At 35.6% G+C, this 21,615-nt stretch overlaps 3 protein-coding genes across 5 annotated transcripts; 1 reads left to right on the top strand and 2 right to left on the bottom strand.

Moving 5' to 3' along the window:
* Positions 1-2,723: 2,723 nt before the first annotated feature.
* Positions 2,724-8,318, top strand: LOC8270711 (cellulose synthase A catalytic subunit 7 [UDP-forming]). Its single transcript, XM_048372447.1, has 13 exons — positions 2,724-2,884; positions 2,995-3,190; positions 3,305-3,507; positions 3,654-3,747; positions 3,833-3,944; positions 4,068-4,334; positions 5,275-5,620; positions 5,723-5,986; positions 6,084-6,296; positions 6,395-6,602; positions 6,707-6,900; positions 6,982-7,335; positions 7,538-8,318. The coding sequence occupies exons 1-13, from the start codon at positions 2,810-2,812 to the stop codon at positions 8,117-8,119; spliced, it is 3,108 nt and encodes a 1,035-aa protein (XP_048228404.1). The 5' UTR covers positions 2,724-2,809; the 3' UTR covers positions 8,120-8,318.
* On the bottom strand, positions 4,974-11,864 carry LOC8270712 (pentatricopeptide repeat-containing protein At4g30700). Of its 2 annotated transcripts, none has more exons than XM_015727821.3 (3): positions 9,050-11,864; positions 8,650-8,763; positions 4,974-8,157 (listed from the first exon to the last, which is right to left on the bottom strand). In XM_015727821.3, exon 1 carries the CDS (start codon positions 11,471-11,473, stop codon positions 9,098-9,100), a length of 2,376 nt encoding a protein of 791 aa, XP_015583307.2. In that variant the 5' UTR covers positions 11,474-11,864; the 3' UTR covers positions 4,974-8,157; positions 8,650-8,763; positions 9,050-9,097. The 2 variants fall into 2 exon arrangements, with proteins under 2 accessions (XP_015583307.2, XP_015583306.2); XM_015727820.3 differs by having other exon boundaries at positions 4,974-8,087.
* Positions 11,865-12,007: 143 nt separating this feature from the next.
* LOC8270713 (AUGMIN subunit 8) lies at positions 12,008-21,489 on the bottom strand. 2 transcript variants are annotated; one of them, XM_015727822.3, is made up of 7 exons: positions 21,119-21,489; positions 18,040-19,471; positions 17,514-17,633; positions 15,420-15,536; positions 15,247-15,336; positions 13,846-13,953; positions 12,008-12,379 (listed from the first exon to the last, which is right to left on the bottom strand). In XM_015727822.3, exons 2-7 carry the CDS (start codon positions 19,327-19,329, stop codon positions 12,278-12,280), a joined length of 1,827 nt encoding a protein of 608 aa, XP_015583308.2. In that variant the 5' UTR covers positions 19,330-19,471; positions 21,119-21,489; the 3' UTR covers positions 12,008-12,277. The 2 variants fall into 2 exon arrangements, with proteins under 2 accessions (XP_015583308.2, XP_002533230.2); XM_002533184.4 differs by lacking the exon at positions 21,119-21,489 and adding an exon at positions 19,585-21,099.
* Between the last annotated feature and the right edge of the window lie 126 nt (positions 21,490-21,615).

Below are 21,615 nucleotides of genomic sequence, written 5' to 3'. Positions count from 1 at the left end.
ATACATATATGAAGGTAAAAAGATCATTCATTAACTAAATAAATAACAATATTCATACAAAAATAAAAAGGCTAAACTAAACACTTATAAAAATTAGTCTAATATTTTTAAACCAATAATCATGGTATTAAATAAAAAGATATAAAATAAATAAGTAGAAACTCTTTCTAGATTCAAAATTTCTTTAAGTAGCAAGATGATTGGTCCTTACTCTCAATTTCTTTAAAAGGTCCTTAGATCTTAAAAATAGTAATGAAAACTAAACTAAATTGTGCATGAAGAACTTTAGAGAACTATATAGAGAATAATGGTGGGCATGTGTAAAGAACAGATAGGAGAAAACTCCCTCCTCCAGGAATTAGGTTTTGCAGAGAGATATACATAGAGAATAATCATCCTTTAAATAAGTCTCCCTAGAGATAAGTATATACCTAATATAAATCTATCTAATAGATAAGACTATAAGTATCCTTATTTCCACCAAATACTATCATATGAATAACTGTTAATATAAATTCTAATAATTATATAAAATGACTAAAATGTTCCTTCAGCCTTGTAATTAGCAGTCTATGCGTTTTAAACTTGGGGTTTGACACAAACATGTCTAATTAAACTTCTTTTTGAGTACTTAGCTCCATATTTTCCTCTTTTGATTAATATTATCTGAAAATAGATAATTAAACTTAAGTGAAGTAAAAACACATATTTTCACTATATTATATATAGAAATATATCATTAAAGCTCTAAATACCTTTAAATTTCTATATATAATTTGAACCGATCACTATTTTAAAGAAAAAACAGAAATTATGCCGTATATAATTTTAATTTCATAAGCATTTTTCCCTTTCATTCAATAACACAAAATGTTTTGCAAATTGAAACATTTTCTCCCCCTATTACTTAAATTATGGGTCAATCAAACATGTCTTTCCTTATCTATTTCACCATCTTACTAACTCAAGTGTGTAATATCAATATATATATATCAATAACTCAAGTTTTCAAGTATTTATCAATTAATAAATATATACCCCAGTATTATTTCAAGGTGCATGCTACTAATGGGAATAAGAAAGAGAAAAATAATTCATATACTTTTTTTTATAAATAATCAGAAGTCTCCATATATATATTTCTATTTATATATCAGATTAATATGTGAGTGTATCATTTATTTATTGTAGTATATATTAATACAAGTTGTTTAATGCAGAAAATATGCATTTGCTTAGTTTAGTATATGTCAACTTTATATACCAAAACTAATCACTATCTAAAATATTATATGAACTTATACGTTCTGGTTGAATCGATATCGATTAAATAATAATTTTATATTACTTACAGTATTAAGACTCGTAATATTTTGGAGTACTTTTTTAATTATTTAATATTTATTCATAAAATATAGGTAAAAAGTATAAATAATCCTTTAAATTTTTTATCAAATCTCAATTAAGCTCTTAAACTTTAAGTTTAAGCAATTAAGTCTTTAAACTAAATAATACAAAACAATTAAACTTCTATACGCAACTTTGTTACTATTATCATTAACTATTTTTGTAAAAGATACAAATAACCCACTAAATTTTGTCCAAATATCAATTAAACCCTTAAACTTTTAAGTTAGAACAATTAGTCCTTAAATTAAATAATATACAACAATTAAACTCCTCTATACAACTTTGTTACTGCTACCGTTAATTAGTTTTATTGATGATGACCTACATAAAATGGCAATTAATAGCATAAAAACACCTAAATTATAAATTCTATTTTTTATATTTCTGAAAAAATAATACAAAATAAACAATAATACAAAAATTAAAATAATTATTTGAACAGAAAAGAAGATAGAACCTAGGCATGAAAATGAAAGAGTTAAGATAAAACCTAGGTGTGAAAATGTAGGTTTTTTTTTTCTATTTTTTATTGAAATAATTATTTTAATTTTTGTATTATCTTTTTATTTTCTTTTATTTTTAAGAAATATCAAATAGAATTTGTAAACAAGGTGTCTTTATACTATTGGTTGTCATTTGATGTAGGTCATTATCAATAAAAATAATTAATGATAATAGTAACGAAGTTGCATAGAGAGGCTTAATTGTTCAATATTATTTAGTTTAAGAGCTTAATTATTCTAACTTAAAATTTAAGAGCTTAATTTAGTTATAACCAAAATTTAAGCGATTATTGTATTTTTTACCAAAAGAATTAACGATAATAATAACGGAGTTGTATAGAGGGGTTTAATTATTTTACATTATTTAATTTAAGAGTTTAGTTATTCCGATTTTAAGTTTAAAAGCTTAATTTAGCAAAAAATCTAAGAGTGTACTAAAATATAAAAAAGAACGTTGTGTGTTCAATCTAACACCAAATTTCACCATTTTAAAATGTCAAATAGTAATTGGTGTTAATTTATAAAGGGATATACCTTTGGTAAATATTTTCTTAGAAACGCAAGTAACTATATACAAAAATTGACAAGATGGGCGTTGAACAAAAAAAAGAAAAAGAAAAAGAAAAGACAAATTAAGAACCACCATAAAAGAAGAGGAAGAAGAAATGTATTAGGTTAGTTGAAAAGATATTAGAACGAAGCTTAGCTTTAGGGCAATGGCGACTCTGCAACTAACTGCCCACACCACCACCCCCTTTCCTTACCCGGACGCATTAGGTGAGAGGTTTTCCACCTTCTTTACCCTACTACCCTTTTTCTTTCATTAAATAAAAAGAAACACTCTTTCACCACCCATTCCTAAACTCACTTCTCTCTTTCCCTTCTCTCCATTCGCCATGGAAGCAGGCGCTGGACTTGTTGCCGGCTCTCATAACCGGAACGAGCTTGTTGTCATTCATGGACATGAAGAGGTACAGCAAAGAAAAGCCCTTCATGTTTGGTGCTTAATTAACTCTCCGTTTGGCATATTAATTTACTTTTTCTTCTTTTCTTTTTTGGTGGGTTTCTTGTGATTGTGCAGCATAAGCCATTAAAGAACTTGGATGGTCAAGTTTGTGAGATATGTGGTGATGAAATTGGATTAACAGTTGATGGAGATTTGTTCGTAGCTTGCAATGAGTGTGGTTTTCCTGCTTGTAGGCCTTGTTATGAGTATGAAAGGAGAGAAGGGACCCAAGTTTGCCCTCAGTGCAAAACTAGATACAAGCGTCTTAAGGGTACTACATACATATATGCATACAAAATATTAATGATATATATATTTTTTCTTGGATGTCGTTCCAACCTATTTAATTTCTCCGATTAATTCTGTTGGAGAAAATGTTGCACAGGGAGTCCCAGGGTGGCAGGAGATGACGACGAAGAGGATACAGATGATATTGAGCATGAGTTCAACATTGAAAATGAGCAGGACAAGAACAAGCATCTTACAGAAGCAATGCTTCATGGGAAGATGACTTATGGAAGAGGTCGTGACGATGAAGAAATAAATACCCAAATCCCACCTGTTATAGCTGGTGGCAGATCAAGACCTGTAAGCAACAACAACAGAAAAAAAAATAAGATAAAAAAATAAGAAAAATAGTTCAGATCAGATTGTTTGTTTCGCTTTTATTTCGATTCAATGGATCGATCTTTCTACAGCTTTAAAGACATGAATATGTAAACATGCACATGCAGGTGAGTGGAGAGTTCCCTGTCGGATCTTATGGAGATCAGATGTTGGCTTCTTCACTTCATAAAAGGGTGCACCCATATCCAGTTTCTGAGCCTGGTATATAAGCATATATTTCTTGGCAAATATATATATATGAAAACTTTATCATTTTCTAATATCTGAGTATTTTTGCATGAAACAGGAAGTGCAAGATGGGATGAAAAGAAAGAAGGAGGGTGGAAGGAAAGGATGGATGACTGGAAACTGCAGCAGGGCAGTCTGGGACCTGAAGATGATGACCCTGATGCAGCCACGTAAGTTTCTTGCCACCTTCTTATGATTGTGTTTGGTATTGCTGTTGACAACTATAATTACAAGAAATAACATTTCTGTTTGCATTTTCTCAAGTTTCATAATGGAAAAACTGTGCGTTGCAGGTTGGATGAGACAAGGCAGCCACTGTCAAGAAAAGTACCAATTGCATCAAGCAAGATCAACCCTTACAGAATGATTATTGTAGCTCGCCTTGTGATATTGGCGTTCTTTCTTCGTTATAGACTTATGAACCCTGTACATGATGCTATTGGTCTCTGGCTAACTTCTGTCACCTGTGAAATTTGGTTTGCGATTTCATGGATTCTTGATCAGTTCCCCAAGTGGCTACCAATTGATCGGGAGACCTATCTCGATCGCCTTTCTCTCAGGTACACCTCTCTCTATATTGACTTAATACCTACCGAAGTTTCTTTAGTTAACTTATGATTAACATTATTAGGATCAAAGTTTTATGTCATTGAAAAAAAAAAAAAAAAAAAAAAAAAAGAAACTGATTGGCATAGAGAATACACTATTGAAGTGTTGTGGCTATGATTGCGTATGGAATAAGGTTGTGTCTAAGATTAACATATATTATTAATTTTAATTAATTAATCATATATGTAAATTATTTAATATTAAAATATAAATCACTTACAGTATATATTATTTTTCTATTCATTATCATAAACCCAGACTAAATTGAGCCTGAAATTTTATTGCCCATATTTAAATCATAAGCCTAACTTATTCAAAAATAAAAATATATAAAAATAGAAAATTGTTAAAAATATATTAAAATCAACAAAAGATTTATTTTTAAAAATATTATTTTTCTTTTTAAATTTACAGTGTAATTATTATTTTGTTATTTTTAAATTATTTTTCTAATTATTTTTAATTGTTTTTCAGTCGTTTTAGTTGTTTTATTAAAAAAAAATGGAAAAAAAGACAATTATAAATTTGGGAAAAAAAAGTTAAAAATCCATATTTATAATATTTTAAGTCAGTAAAAATAAAAAAACAAATAAATCAAACCGTAAATTTAATTAAAAAAAAGATATTTATGTTTTTTTCTTTTTTCCGAAATAAAAGAATACACGAGCTTCTAAAGGAGTATTTTCCAAGTGCAACCCACTTTAGAAATGGACCTTCGTCCCGTTGAACCGAATCGAACTATGAAGAGATTCATAGTAATTAAGCCTAATCACACCGAAAAGATACCTTAGTCGAGAAATGTATAATGTCAGAGATACACACAGAAGCTAATATATGGCATGACCTAACCTTCTGTGTCTAGATTTAGCACTGATAAGTTGTGTAATGCAGATATGAGCGGGAAGGTGAGCCCAATATGCTAGCTCCTGTGGATTTCTTCGTCAGTACTGTGGATCCAATGAAGGAGCCCCCTCTTGTGACTGCAAATACACTTCTCTCAATCTTATCTGTGGACTACCCAGTAGAGAAGATCTCATGCTACCTCTCTGATGACGGTGCTTCCATGTGCACCTTTGAAGCCATGTCTGAAACTGCTGAATTTGCTCGGAAATGGGTTCCATTCTGCAAGAAGTTCAACATCGAGCCTCGAGCACCTGAGATGTACTTCACTTTGAAGGTGGATTATCTCAAGGACAAAGTGCAGCCTACATTTGTTAAAGAACGTAGAGCTATGAAGGTTTGCGATATAGCCTACCCAAATAATTAGGATTATTTTGACAGCATTGTAAGACTTGGAGCTGTTTTGGTTAATGTATCATGATGTTCTTGCCTTTGACAGAGAGAATATGAAGAATTCAAGGTTCGGATCAATGCTATTGTAGCAAAAGCACAGAAGGTTCCTCCAGAGGGGTGGATTATGCAAGATGGAACTCCATGGCCTGGAAACAATACCAAGGATCATCCTGGTATGATTCAAGTGTTTCTTGGTCATAGTGGAGGCCATGATGTTGAAGGGAATGAGCTTCCTCGCCTTGTTTATGTCTCTCGTGAGAAAAGGCCTGGATTTGCACATCACAAGAAAGCCGGTGCCATGAATGCCCTGGTAAACTAAATAAACTGTCAAAACAACCTTAAACTTTTTATATTCACTCACCCTAGCAAGTAGCAATAACTAATATAACTTGTTTGGAATTTCTCAGATTCGAGTCTCCGCCGTACTCACCAATGCACCTTTCATGCTGAACTTGGATTGTGATCATTATATAAATAACAGCAAGGCCGTCCGAGAAGCCATGTGTTTCTTGATGGATCCTCAGATTGGAAAGAAAGTTTGCTATGTACAGTTTCCTCAAAGATTTGATGGTATTGATAGACACGATCGATATGCAAACAGAAACACTGTTTTCTTTGATGTAAGTCCTTTCTTTGTATATAAATTCTCCTTTTATCCCGTAAAAATTGTGCAGAGAAGGAAATCAACTAATATTTGTTGTTCTTTCTGTTCCTGCAGATTAACATGAAAGGTCTAGATGGAATTCAGGGTCCAGTATATGTCGGGACAGGATGTGTTTTCAGAAGGCAAGCTTTGTATGGTTATTTACCTCCAAAGGGCCCCAAGCGCCCAAAGATGGTAATGTGTGACTGCTGTCCATGTCTTGGACGCCGCAAAAAGAAGAATGCTAAGCAAGGTGCAAATGGAGAAGTTGCAAATCTTGAAGGTGGTCAAAAGCAATAGCTCACTAATAACTCTTCTACTTGTCACTTGCTTCTCAAATTTTCCTTCCCCCAAAAATCCTGACCTGTTCATCTTCTTCTTCTTCAGGAGAGGATGACAAGCAGCTCTTAATGTCACAGATGAATTTTGAGAAGAAATTCGGGAAGTCGGCAATTTTTGTGACTTCAACTTTAATGGAAGAAGGTGGTGTTCCTCCTTCCTCCAGTCCTGCAGCTCTGCTTAAAGAAGCCATCCACGTCATCAGTTGTGGCTATGAGGACAAGACCGACTGGGGACTTGAGGTATCATTAGTCACGATCCTCTCATAGCTATTTCAGGTAAAACTTCTAATCACTTGAATAATGTTACTTTTACCTCTGCAGCTGGGCTGGATTTATGGATCAATTACAGAGGATATCCTTACGGGTTTCAAGATGCATTGCCGTGGATGGAGGTCCATCTACTGCATGCCAAAGTTACCTGCATTTAAGGGTTCAGCTCCCATCAACTTGTCAGATCGGCTCAATCAAGTGCTTCGATGGGCTCTTGGTTCCGTTGAGATATTCTTTAGTCGTCACAGCCCTTGCTGGTATGGCTACAAAGAAGGAAAGCTCAAGTGGCTTGAGAGATTTGCATATGTGAATACAACTGTCTATCCTTTCACCTCCTTGCCACTTCTTGCCTATTGTACCCTTCCTGCCATTTGCTTGCTGACTGACAAATTTATCATGCCAGAGGTAAATGAAAACTGCTTTTGTCTACTGAATCTTAAGCAAAAAATTACTATATACAACATGCAGAGCTCCAGAAGATACAATAAATTTTATCCATCAGTTGAAATTAATCTTCAGCATTAGCTTAACACATGAGATTCATAATGAATTCTCAAATGTTAGTAACTTTGTTAGTTAACCTGTTTCTGATTTGTTTACAATCCAGATAAGCACCTTTGCAAGTCTATTCTTCATTGCTCTGTTCCTATCAATTTTTGGCACGGGTATTCTCGAATTAAGATGGAGTGGAGTGAGCATTGAAGAATGGTGGAGAAATGAGCAATTCTGGGTCATTGGTGGTATATCAGCTCACCTCTTTGCTGTTGTGCAAGGTCTTCTGAAGGTTTTAGCTGGTATTGACACAAACTTCACAGTCACTTCAAAGGCAACTGATGATGAGGATTTTGCTGAACTATATGCATTTAAATGGACAACCCTCCTGATACCACCGACTACCATCTTAATCATCAACCTTGTAGGAGTTGTTGCTGGAGTCTCAGACGCTATAAACAATGGATACCAATCATGGGGCCCTCTATTTGGGAAGCTCTTCTTTGCCTTCTGGGTGATTGTCCATCTTTACCCATTCCTGAAAGGTCTAATGGGGCGGCAAAACAGAACACCAACCATTGTTGTTATCTGGTCAGTCCTCTTGGCTTCGATCTTCTCCTTGCTTTGGGTTCGAATAGACCCATTTGTCATGAAAACCAAGGGACCTGACACCAAGCAATGTGGAATCAACTGCTGAGAAGTTTGTATACCTTTTCTTCTTTGATATGTGCATCTCTGGGAAAAGCATGTACAGTCTTGCTTATACAAGTATCATATATGATGCATGAATCGAAAAATTGGAGATGCAGAAGGAATAAAGCTAGAGTGAAATTCTTTGTGTAGCAATTTGTAATGAACCAAGTTTTGTAATTGAAGTGAAAGATTTGATTCTCACATTTTTGTTCTGACCAACTACCCCAAGTATTGCAGAATAATTCCGAGTTTCATACTTGCCCAACCTCTAAACAATTGCTAGCGCCTTCCCATAACTAATTATCGATACACCTATTGCTCAATTATTCTTTAAATATAATTTTCCACATTGGTACATGTACACACTATGAAAGGAACACCAAAACAGACAGCTTCTTTTCCGAAGGATATTATAGTTCAATTTTAAGAAATGATACATGGATTACTCGGACAGAATTTCCTATAATGTGCAATAGCTTATAAAATGCATGGTGAACGATTTTGGCGAAACCATTCTTGATAAAGAAGACTCACAATGTTCTTCAACAAGATGATGGATCAAAATGCCTTAAACATTACTTGATAAGCATCTGAACAGAACCAATGATTGAATGGGCTTCGAACTTCCTCATTTCCGGCCAATGGAATCTGAATATAAAGGTAAAGCAACAAAACAGAAAATACTGTTAGATCCTATTAAGTGCTTTGGCATGTTCTAAGTGATTTTTATTCTTCCATCAAGCAATTAACACAGAATGTAAGCATAAAATAGTACTGGTAGTCCATAACATTTACACAATATCTTCATGATATCTTCATCAATAATTAGGAGTTTAGTGACATGCATCTGAAAATGACATTGTCACTACCCTGTTTTTAGTGCTACAAAATCAGAAGAAATGAAGATGGAACTGCATTAAGTGATGGTTCTAACCTCATAAATGTTGATTGTTCTAAACTCACAAACTTTAGTCCAATTTTATCACCAATAATCTCCACAAGAACACACGCCATCCTTGAAATGATGGAACCTATTAGCATCCCTGACCACTATAACCCTCTCTGTGATCTTAGATATAAACTTGGTTGCAGTATGACAGTCTAAACAAACACGTAAATTCTTTATAATCCTAATTTCGGTTCCAGGTGCAGTGGAAATAAGGCCAAAAGCAATGGCTAACTTCTCACTGTGAACTTTCATCATTAGTTCTTTCTCTTCCTCCTCTACATCATGCAAAGCAGTGTCAGTCTCTGGCTGAAATCCAGCCTCCTTCATCTTTCCAGTTAATCTCTCTAGCTCTGCATAGATTGCTGTTGATTGTGTATGAGACCAGTCACCAGATGTGAAGACATGTGGAACCTGGCCAACCTCGATTAAGGTGCAGCCAGGAGTCTTCGTCAGCTTTCTATTTTTAGCTGTTTGTCTCACCAAAGCAGCGCGTCGATAGTTCCTTTCAGCAGAGTAAACATTTGACATCAAGACGTAGTAACCCATGTTTTGTGGGTCCAATTCAAATAGCCTTTCAGAAGCCACACGGGCTAGGTTAGTGTCCTTGTGAATCATGCATGCACCAAGCAATGCGCCCCATACAGGAGGACCTGGATCAACTGGCATTCCCTTGATAAATTCCAAAGCACGTTTCAATTGTCCAGCTCGACCAAGGATGTCAACCATGCATGCATAATGCTCAGCTAAGGGTACAAAACCATAGTCACGGACCATGCTATGGAAGATTTCATCTCCTTCTCTTACTAAACCAGCATGACTGCATGCATATAATACAGAAAGAAAAGTGACTCTAGTTGGTTGAATACCGCAATTCAGCATCTCATAGAAGAGTTTTAGAGCTTCCTGTCCAAGCCCATGAAGACCATATCCAGATATTATGGCATTCCAAGTTACCTCATTCTTCTCTGGCATAGAGTCAAATAACCGACGAGCCTCCAAAATGCTTCCACACTTTGCATACATATCAATTAAAGCAGTTGAAACATATACATTGTACTCAAAGCTCTTAAACTTAACTAAACCATGAATCCATTTTCCTAGAGTCAAGGCTCCAAGTTGAGCACAAGCTGAAAGAATACTTGTAACTGTGACAGGATTTGGACTGATATTATACATCTGCATTTCCTGGAAAAGAGAAATTGCCTTTTCTGTTGCACCATTTTGTGTATAACCTGCTATCATGGCATTCCAAGAAGCTAAAGTTTTCTCTGAAGATTCATCAAATAACTGACGTGCTGCTTCCATTTCATTTAACCTACTATATACTGTAGTCAATGCAGTTGCAACAGAAGAATGGGAAACAATACCAGATTTGACACCAAAACCATGAATGCAGTTAGTAAGAGGTAAATAACCAAAAGGGCAATATACAGGAATCAACCCAACAATTGAGCTGGAATTAACCTTCTCTCCAGAATCAAGCCATTCTTCAAACAATCTCACTGAAGACTCTGTCTCACCATTGAAAGTAAGCCCAGATATCATAGCATTATAAGATATCAAATCTTTTCTACCGATATCCGTAAACAATATACTGGCAGTATCGACATCCCCACATTTTGAATACAATGAAATCAAACCCGTAACCACAGAAATATGAGAAAGAAAACCAAGCTTGATAGCCAAACATTGAATCTCCGTCCCTAATCTCAACTCCTGTAATTCAGCTAAAGCAGGCAATACAGCAATAACTGTAGTTGAATCAAACTGAGGTCCATTACCGGAAATCATATACTTAAAAAGTCTAATAGAGTCCTCATAACAACAAACTCTCACCAACCCGGAAATCATTGTGTTATATAAAATAGTATCTCTCTCAGGCAACTTATCAAACACTTTAAGTGCAATATCCTCGCGAGAAAGTTTAAAATACATATCAACAAGAGCAGATCCAACAAATAAATCTGAACTAAGCCCATCAACAATAACCCTCCCGTGCAGTGAAAACCCAATCTTTGCATCCCCAAAATTCCTAGCGGCAGATACAACAAAAGCATAAGTAAAGTTATCGGGGTAAAGATCAGTGCTTTTTCTCAAATGGGTAAACAGGGAAATCGCAGATAAAGGAGAGTTATTGTTGGAGAAGCCTTTTATGAGGACATTGAAGAGGAAAAGGTCTGGTTTTGGAATGGTGAAGAATAGGGCAGAAGCGTGGCTGGTGGCGTTAAAATTAAAGAGTTTATGGGTGAGTTTTGTGGCAACTGCGATGTCGTTTTGGAGACCGTGAAGGAGGAGGTGGGCGTGGAGTTGGGTTAAGTGCGAAAGAGTAGTGGATTTATTGAGGAGATTGAGGAAGAAATGGCGAGTATGAGGAGCACAAGTTGTTGATATTATGCTTTTCAAAGACATTAGTTACCGGTATTTTTAGTTACAATAGTTCTTCATAGTTTGAGAAAGGGGCGGGAAACACAATACGTCATCCTAACATCTATCCCCCAATTCCTCAGAAAAGTGTGTACAGTGGGAAATTTATCGAGTACGCAAACCTGATCAGAAATGCAGGCTTGGGTGCGCTTTATCAGGCCCTGAAACTTTGGTGTTATTAGACCTGTGCTCGAGGCTGGAACCAGCTGGGCTTGAGACAGATTACTCATCTCTGCTCTATGACATTGTCCAATTTCAAATGTAAGAAGAGGTTTGGCATCTTGGACCTGTTTTCCTAGACTCCCAGGCTGTCATTCTGTCTCCTTTCTCTTTCTCTTTCTTTCTTTTTTTCTTTTCTTTTCTCTAAACGCAATTAAAGACTTGATCAATTTCTATGAGAGGAGTCCATTTTCTTTAGAGATTGTGATTATATTGATTTCAGTTGCAATAGCATTGAGATATCAACACAAGTAGTGGGTTAGAAACCCGCAGTTGTTGCCATGCATCTACAAAAGAAACTTGAATACTGCATTCTTCTTTTTCTTCTTTTATCCATTTTACTTTTCATATGCATAGTACAAAAAAATTACACGTGGAAAAAGTGGAGCCAGCAGCTCAATTTTTAAAAAAGAAAAGAAAGAAAAAAAAATAATAAAAGAAAAAGAATTAACCCCAATAAGTTAAAAGATTTAATAAAAAAAGTGAAAAAGTAAAAAAAAAAAAAATCAATTTACATTTTAATGAGATCACTGAAGACTGATTTATCTCTGCTGAAACTTCATTTTAAGGTTAAGTTGGCAGCCATTGAGAGCCTTTCGCCGCCAAGATGGGTTGATTCTCAAGCACATGTTTCGTTTGAATGAGATGGGTGCAAATGCTGAATTCTTCAACCTGCTTGATGGCAAAGAAGGCAATCATATATAAATGCTTTATAAGAGTGTACCAAGATAGATAAAAAGCTAATTTGATTGATTTCATATTCTAGAATAAATATTTTCTAGCAAGATGAATCTCCCTTTAAGCAATGAATGTAAGTAATGATGAGAAATATAGGCCAGCAAAGCCTGATAGAGGACATTCCAGATTAGCCACATGCACAAACAATGGAATTGCGACAACACAAAAGAAAGAGACTAGTGGATGCATAACTACAGAATGAAACAGGACAGCCTGTAATGGTTCAGCCCACATCTACTTTTATTATCCAGCCATACCAAGTTAGCAATGCCATGCCTGAACCATACTGAATAATCGAAACCAGTCAACCTCAACCATTTAACGCCTACTGTAATGATCCTCCGAAGCCACGTTATTTCACTAACATAATCCAAAAGAACTGGCTTTATTACAGACTGGTTAATTCGCTGAGCAACTTCATCCTTGCACTTGAAAATGAGTGCAAGATCAATTCTAGAACAAACAGACATGACTGCCAGGGAAATAGCAAACATATTAAAGCATGTCAAACTGCCATATCATCAGTAACAGATGAGAGAAATTTTCCAAATCCATGTAAAGACAGTGAACTTGTCTTCCATCTCACTGAATATCAATTCTTTTGTTTTATTTGAACAGTGTAATTGTGGCCTGTGGGAGTTGCTCAAACCAGTTTTCAATCATAACCAAGAAATACTTGCAACTCACGTTAACTTTTGGTAAATCCAAGGAAAGAGAATTTGATGTTTCAATTTTCTTATAAACAGGAGATTTACTGTATGGATCAGCTAACAAACTTATTTCTCCTTCTCAAAAGCAACACAAGCTCAGACTCAAAAAGTAACACAAAAAAGATTAATCACAAAAAAACCCCTCAACTTTGCCAACACATATACTTTGTACCTGCTATTAAGATTTAGCAATTTTAGTCCTCACACAACAAGAACCAAACGATAATACCAATAACTGGTAAAAGATAGCTTCAAAAACATCCAAGATAATTAACAATAGGTTTATAGCTAATAAAGTGCTCCCTGGAAGTATAATAGCTTATAATCATTCTTTCCTTGATAGTTCTAAGGCTATCTAGTTGGAGTGCTTCGCTATCGCTCCTATGTAGTGGTCGGCATCGAGAAGCCAACAGATCCAATGGAGAGTGTTTTATAATGAAGCAAAACCAGAAAGAACGCATAGAAGGACATATGTAGCGACTCAGCTGAGAATTAATTTTGCAGTAACTTTAATGGTTAACTGTAGAAATTCTTCTTTATTGCATTACTTTGATGGACTAGTATATGTGACTTTCAGAATTGATTATCTCACAACCGATGTACGTTTATAGTGCTCAACTTTGTAACTATTTTTTTTCTTTACTGTAACCATAAGCATAAAGTTCTAGAACCATATATCACTACTCTCACCTGCAAAGCTGCTGTTGAAGCCAATAGCGCTTCACACTCATCAAGCATAGCTTTCTCTTCTGCTGCTACAATAGCAAGCTCAGAAACCAACACATTCACCCCCTCCACCTATACCACATTGTTAGGAACAAGAGTTGAGAATTGATATACAAATATGATTGAGAACTTTAAATCTGAAGCTTATGTAAGAATTCAGGCTGTAATAAGAATTGTAAATCACAAACAAGCATATGCCATTGCTTCAAATAAAAAGACTGAAAAGAGAAAAAAGGTGAACCTCGGTACTCTAAATGCGGCATAGCATGCACAAAAAGTCATAAATAATTTGTGCTTTATAACTATGAGTTTCACTTAGTATGTAGGTTCTAAGTTTTGCTTCTCTGTACACAAACGATAGAAATTTCAGAATGAACAGTAGAAATGGAAGTCCTAAACACCAGTCTCCATAAATCATCAAAACATGGTTAAATAAACCAAATATTATTGGTTTACTGAATGTTTCAGACGAATACAAGACCATTCTGACCAGATTTCCAGCATCATATGTATGCCTCAAGTTTTGGCTTTTTCAAACTTGTTCTTGAATAACATTTAACTTATTTTGGTATATAGTTGATATGACAACTGGAGCAAAATATTGAATGCAGCATTTATATGTTGCTGGTTGCATGAACGACAAACTAGATGAACTAGCACCTCAAAAGTTTCGTATCAAGGTCAAAGGCCATGAAATTAACGCTTCCAAGTAGCTATAAGTGACTATCCATCATCCAATTTGGTGTTTCAAACAGAGTTTCTATATAGATATCACTTTCAAAGTTAAAACCAGGGATCTTTCCAAACTGAGGAGCTACACATCTTTGAAGATCCTACGACTTTGATTAAGTCTTCAAAACACCTGCACAAAAATCTTATAACCACTTGAATTTGGGATATAAGCTTATCTGCTAAAGTATTCTACTGAAGCAGTAGTGAGATGTGATGTGAACCACAGACAGTGAATATCTCTTAAGACCTATAATATCGAGACATTAATCCTTCAAATCCTGTTCTACTGATTTCAACAAGATGTAGGCTTGGCTCCACAAACAAGCAGATGATTTACACATCAGAATCTTTGAGATATTTCTTATAATTTATTAGTAATAGTGATAATAAATAATTCTAGAACCGCCACAGAATTAATTGCATTATGATGAGCAGCGTGGTACAGATAATGATAAAACAAACAAATAGCTCAAAAGAGAATTAAGCGAAGCCAAATTCAGCATTATGCTTTACAACTCAACTCAACAAAGCCTTCGTCCCAAGCAAATTGTGGACGACTATGCCATTACACTTTACACATGAATTAAACAGTGTATGTATGGGAGAGAGAGAGTGCTAAGACATGTATCTCACCTTTGAGAGTAAAGAACATATGGATGACCCTATTGCCTGCATGACATCAACAGCTGAGCAAGTGGCAACCTTCAAAGAGTCTATATCTGCCTGAAAAATGTAAAAATGAATAAGATGACAAAATTTGGTCTCTTCAGAAATCAACTCTAGTGATCTTCTACAGCAAAACATACCTTTGCCCCTCCAGTCACAGGAATACGAAGAGTGGTTGCCTCCAAATCTTCCACAGCCCCGGATAAAGAGCTTACATGATCCCTTTCGAGAAAAGCCCATTCATCTAGGTAGGCCATCTGAATCAATCACTGAGGCAATTAATAATAGCATAACTATGAACTGATAAAACAAATGGCAAAGTTCATGGTTTAAAACAAACAACGGAAGTTTGGAACAGAACAGAAAGTTGAAAGTTAACTCTCCAAAGAGTGATCTAGGATTAAAGTTTGTCACAAAAAATTTCTTATGTAAAGATTTCTTTTCTATTTGGACAGCATTAAGAATGTCGTCATCAATTTCATCCTATAATTTGGAAAGCTAAGATTGACAATCATATTTCTTGGATCTAAGAACAGCTTAGGACCCGGCTCAACCATACAACATGATTTCAGCGAATAATGATATCATATGAACACTTTGCCTTTTGCCATGACCAACACAATTGCTTAAATACACTTGTTTGCATCTATCATAAAACTATACCACAGGAATGTGAAATGAGACTTCTGCATGATACTCAGAGATACATTTTCATCTAGGAACAAGATGCAGAAAGTGAAGGATGGTGCAGCATTCCACAGAAGTAAAAATTACTGCTAAATTTCTCTGTAACTAAGGAACAAATTCACTTGTTCCAACTGTTGCAGAAAAGAAAAAACCTATGCAACAGATAAAATTTAATTTCCCCTAACTTCCCGCATATCTGGCATTAACTTCGTTGACTTTTCCTTTTAAGCAATTTAGCCCTATGTAGGCCTACATCCATAATAAAATCATAATTAGTATACACCTTCTTCCTGCCTCAGCCCATCTCATTTCATTTTGCTCTTTGGTTGTTCTCTTGCCGCCTAGTCTCACTTCCCAATTAGTGCTGTCATTATTCTCCAGAAACTCTCCGTCACACAGTTAAGGCATCTCAAGTGTCTTTACCACATATTGATCGATTACTCATCAATCTAACTGATGCTAATTGAAACAATGACTTTCTACTTGACCCTTAATTTCTCTTTCACAAACTTCTGTTCATTTTCTTTCTTTATCTTTTCATCGTGTATGGTGGAACTTCTTTGCATGTGATGGCTCCTAAATCACATGAACTTGTACTTAAAACCTTAAAACACAATTTGCACTAATTTGTGCCCCTAAAATTTACCAGCATAATTTCCCAACTTCAGCATAAGTGGACACTGCTCAGGAAAAGGAGTGGAGCAGATGGTTTTTACGACATTGCAACCATGTCAAAGGTATATATACTGTTGATATGTGACAGAGGAAAGCCCTACTGATACTTTTGACGTGCCTAAATCAAGTTGACCAGGATAGAACATGAACAGAATTGAGTAGTTGGTGAGAAGAACAATATCCAACCACTTCTGCTGATTTCTCCAAAATGAGACCAGTCGCAAATATTTGTTCGGAATCCATCGCAGATTGGGAATCTAACCCCTTCATTTGCTGTAAACTAGGACCTAAGATACAAATTATTTAGTACATCAACCAGATTTAGCTATACTAGTCCGCCAATACAACTGGCAGCTCTTGTTCTCATGGCTCCTTACTTATCAATCTCTGGAGTCTTGCGAAGTTGCTAAGCTTTTTGCAATAACAGCTGGAGAAATGATGAGGAATGCTAACTTTGCTAGGTATAGAATCTATTTCAGAATTTCTGCACAGATATACATGCATAGATATCTATTTAGGCAAGCAAGCATAGTGCACAACATCCAGCCCATACAAAATGCTTGTATACTATGCTTCAGGTTATGTTCTACTCCTCTGCCTCACCACACCCCACCCCTCCAAATTTCTTGCCCCATTCGCCAGCTAAAATAGGAAAGAGTAAACAACTGTGAAGAAGATAAGGTAGCCCAAGTTTAAATAGTTTTAGTGAACTGTACATTAAGAAGAAAAAGACCAAGAATTGGCACATGATTACATAATAAAAATATCATCTTAAAAGCTATCAAAAACATCTCAACAAATGCATATTATATTAATGACGATCAAAGATAAACTTGCAGAAATATTTTGCTGTGATTCAGAAGAAACGTTACTTGATGATTTAAAAGAGCACTCAGTTTAAGCTCTAGTTTCAGCCGTTCAAGACTGATCCTCTTCCTGATTACTGAATCCCACAAAGCTAAAGTACTGTTCCAGACATTGTACAGATTTTTCTGCACAAGCAATAAAATTTCGATGAAATTTAAAATATTATAAGAAGGATACCTACATTAATAACTAAATTTGAAGTTCTGCACTAACAAAAGAAACATCAGCAAAGTTTATAGCAAGTGTAGAATAAGTGAGAAATAATTTATTCATACCAGAAAAGAGGTATACTCTAACAACTCAACATATCCTTTTCTATAGCAAAAATGTCTCTCCTGTATCTTTTCTATTTTAATTGATTTTTCTTTCATTACTATGTGCAAGGTGATTGTTCTACAGTGCGTAATAAAAGAAACGGTGATAGTTTAGGCCCACATGAAAATTGTCATCAAGAGAATCATGCTAGTAACAAAAGCTTAGGAGGCCTGTAAGTTTAAAAATTTAGCCAGATTAACATGCATTATGTCCTACCTCTGCAGTTTTTTTCTGAATGTAAAGAACAGCCTCTGCCCTGGCATTAGCAAATCGCCACTGCAAATATCTATTGTATAATAGCCGTATCTGATGAGCGTCTTCAATATAGTTTCCACCCTTTTTCCCTTTCTTAAAATCCACTATAAAACTAAGAACCGAAGTAGAACTACTCGATTGGCTTGAGACAGTTGACGGCCTTGTCCGAGAAGGGCTGACCCCTCTAGAAGGAGGAGTGGATGGTCTTGCATGAGATGGACTGACACCTCTAACGGAGGTCCTACTTGGTGATGGAGGGCGCAATCCAGGGCTAGGCAAGGACTGAGTTCTAACTGCAGGAATTATTAAAGACCTTCTGTCTGATAAACTTGTTGCAACAAACTTCTGAGATCCAGATACCAGCAGTAAACTATCATCTGCAGGACTTGCTTCAGACCTTCTCCTGCCTATATCTTCTATATATGATAGTCTAGCAGCATCACTAGCCGATTTCTGTAAAGGTTTAATGCTACCACCAGGAACAGACAATCTCCTGAGCGAAGACAAACCAATTCCAATTGGTGTTGATGTAGCTTTCACAGTTTTATCAGTGTGATCCACACTTTTATTTAATGAAGTGGAAGATACCTTCCCACCTGTCCTACTAGGCCATCTATGCTGATCAATCAATCTAGTACGCAAACCATCCACAGGTTTAGCATTCTCTGATTGATCCTGCACATTCTTCCCTTTAAGAGGACTCCTCTTTCTCTCTGGTGTGGGCTTTCTTGAACCAGCAGGTGTTTCGGTCTGCTTATGAGCCACATTTGAAGATGGTCGCAAGGTGCGATCAGAAGAGATGCTACTAACTGGTTTTTCCTTCTTGCTGACTGGAATTGAAATGGCATCCGACTGAAATGAAACACTAAGACTTCTCATTGTAGAAGGCCATAAACTCTCTGGTAAACGGCTGCCAGAACTTAGCCTTCTAGATTGCAACTGTATATCAACAGATGAATCCCAAACGGGTGTAGAGGGGCTTGGGGGTGAAGGTGGAGTTGAAGGACGCCTCCTCTCAGCTGATTTGGCTCTCTTGGGAACCACTTGGGAGGTAGTAGGCACTGTTCTTGATTGGTTTGGTGATGGACAACGCCTAGGAGCAGATGGTGTTGGTGATTTATATCTAGAACCAATTTCCCTCGTCTGAGGGCGGCGGGTCGTGGACCGTGCATTACTGTTCCTTTGAGCTGGAACCAAGGGAAGTCTTGGGGTATCCACAGCTGTGTGCTTCTCTGATTCACATACATCCATCAAACAATGTCCAAATTAGACCACATTGATGGATTTTTCGACATAACTGAACCACATTTGACAGCTTAGGCTTTCATTTATCTAACATTGAAGGGAATCAAACCAGCTGCTCAAAAAGAAGATACTTTTCCCAGCAATAAATCTGCCACAAATGCACATAACCAGAAAAAGTAAGATACTACAGAATGGCAAGGAAAAAGCAAAGAATAAATCAATAGAAAAGAAAAGGGAAACAGAAAAATGAAAAAAGAGTACATCTTTCCAAAGACCCAGATCTGAGAGATGATGAACTTGAGAATCACAACAAATAAATGCAAATGGGTTCTGAATTTTCATCAAGAAAACCCCAAGTCCAAGCAGATCAGACCATGACACAGAAGTTGGGCAATAGTAATGATGAGGATGATAAACCAACATTAGGTGCAGATAGGATCATAGATAACTCCAGGGGAAGCCACAAAGTGCACTAACGGTCATCACTAAAGGTTGTTTTATTTATTTTTATATAATTTTTTCTTTTCTGGTATCAATAAAATGCCGAGTTAGGGGTCCCCCAGAAGAAACTGGGAAGACCAGAGACTAGACTACTGTGAAGAGAGAGACGGAGAGAGAGAAGGGTGTGTAGGATAAGAAGGGTTGGTTCTTTTTCTTCTTTCACCTTTTTTTTTTTTTTTTCTTTTGCCTTATACTAATTTTCCCTTTTGTCCCTCTCACGGGACTGCCGTGGTCGGCTGGGCTGGCAATTGAGGTTCACTCAAACAAACACAAGTATAACATTACCCCACTCGTCACTGTTTCCTTCTTCCTCTCTATTTTCATGATACATACACAATTTAATTCGACTTTATTTCAAAGCTCACTACCAGATTCAGAAAATCTCTCCCTAAAATAACTGTAAATTCTCAATCTCACAAATAATTATCTCAGGATAAACTGTAGATTCCCATTAATAAAACAACTTCAGTTTTTATTTATTAATTATTAGACAAGAATACTGTCAGTAAAACAAAGTGAACAAACAGATAAATAAAGAAATCACAGTTACTCAAGGATAAACAAACTGCAAATGCAATTAATGAAACAAAGAGAGAGCTTCCTTGAGACCATAACAATAAAACTTCAACTGTCTTTTACCCAGGTTTTTTCTTGTTTTGTCACCTACTTAATTTATACATATATCTATAAATAAAAGGACATCTGTAAATAAATAAAATGCTTTATTTGTATGCATGTATGTATTTAGTTCTAATAAATAAATAGAAAGATTGAAGTTGCAGGTGCTGATGTTCTTAGGGATATGAGAAAGAAACATGGAGGACCACGTGCAATCAAGATCATTGTCCATCCCCATGAAAAAGAAAAATTAAAACCAGTAAAAACTCATATTATTAACTGTAAAAATACCAAAGTTAGTAATAAAAAAGTAATTGAATCCCCATTAGCATGTGATATAAACTATAATTTATGTTTTGACTAAATGGGTATTTAGAACGAAAACCGATTGACATGATAAAGAACCCCACGGAAGTTCAGTTGAAAAAGAAAATTAACAGAGGATTTATAAACGTAATAATAATAATAATAATACTTATCATTGTTAGACAGGATTCTATGTCTCTAGTTTTGAGGACACAACACAAACAGTGGCTTAATCTCTCTGTCCATTTCAGAAATTGCAGAAAAATACAACGTTCATAAAATTAAAATCACAGATTTTTTTCAAAAAAAAGAATTAAATCTTGATGAAATAAAATTTAAAAGTTAATTCAAAAGAAAAAAAAAATCTGACCTTGAATAAAGGCTCAAATACAAACTGCTCTTGGATCAATAAAACCCTAAAATTTTGTAGCAACGACTCTGTTTTAAACTGTCAAGAAAATAAAAATACAAATCTTAATAAAACTCTGAACTGAAAAAGAGAAGGTGCAGGAGGAGGAGGCTGCAAGGGTTAGCCGGGGAGATGGCGGTGATCGGAAGTAAGAATATTCCGGCGAAGAGGGGCGGCAAAGTAATTAGAGTTTTGTGGAGAAGGAGAGAGGGAGAGAGAGAGAGAGAGAGAGAAATAAAACAGAGAAAAATAAATAATTTTTATTTGAATAAAAAATTTGAGGGAAACGGTTTTTCCGTTGAGAAGGACGTTGTTTTCGCGCCACCTACTTGTGCAATCGTTTTCTTTTTCTTTTATGTTTTTGACTGTTAAACTTAAATCTGTTTTCTTTTCTGACCCAAGTGCTCCTCTTTTTCAGCCACTCTCTTTTTCTTTTTCTTGATAAATTTTACTAGAAT

This window comes from Ricinus communis, chromosome 3 (assembly GCF_019578655.1).
Source record: "Ricinus communis isolate WT05 ecotype wild-type chromosome 3, ASM1957865v1, whole genome shotgun sequence".
Taxonomy (NCBI): Eukaryota; Viridiplantae; Streptophyta; class Magnoliopsida; order Malpighiales; family Euphorbiaceae; genus Ricinus; species Ricinus communis.
Note: the sequence above shows the minus strand (reverse complement) of the source record. Positions and strands in the feature narration are given on the sequence as shown.

Excerpts from the sequence above, each read along its gene's own strand:
- LOC8270713 (XM_015727822.3), bottom strand. The coding sequence starts at position 19,329 with ATGGATGTATGTGAATCAGAGAAGCACACAGCTGTGGATACCCCAAGA. Across the intron at positions 15,337-15,419 it reads CTGTGACTGGAGGGGCAAAG|GCAGATATAGACTCTTTGAA; the intron begins GTATGTTTTGCT and ends TACATTTTTCAG. Across the intron at positions 13,954-15,246 it reads TATGTTCTTTACTCTCAAAG|GTGGAGGGGGTGAATGTGTT; the intron begins GTGAGATACATG and ends AATGTGGTATAG.
- LOC8270711 (XM_048372447.1), top strand. The coding sequence starts at position 2,810 with ATGGAAGCAGGCGCTGGACTTGTTGCCGGCTCTCATAACCGGAACGAG. Across the intron at positions 3,748-3,832 it reads ATATCCAGTTTCTGAGCCTG|GAAGTGCAAGATGGGATGAA; the intron begins GTATATAAGCAT and ends TGCATGAAACAG. Across the intron at positions 6,901-6,981 it reads AGACCGACTGGGGACTTGAG|CTGGGCTGGATTTATGGATC; the intron begins GTATCATTAGTC and ends TTACCTCTGCAG.
- LOC8270712 (XM_015727821.3), bottom strand. The coding sequence starts at position 11,473 with ATGTCTTTGAAAAGCATAATATCAACAACTTGTGCTCCTCATACTCGC.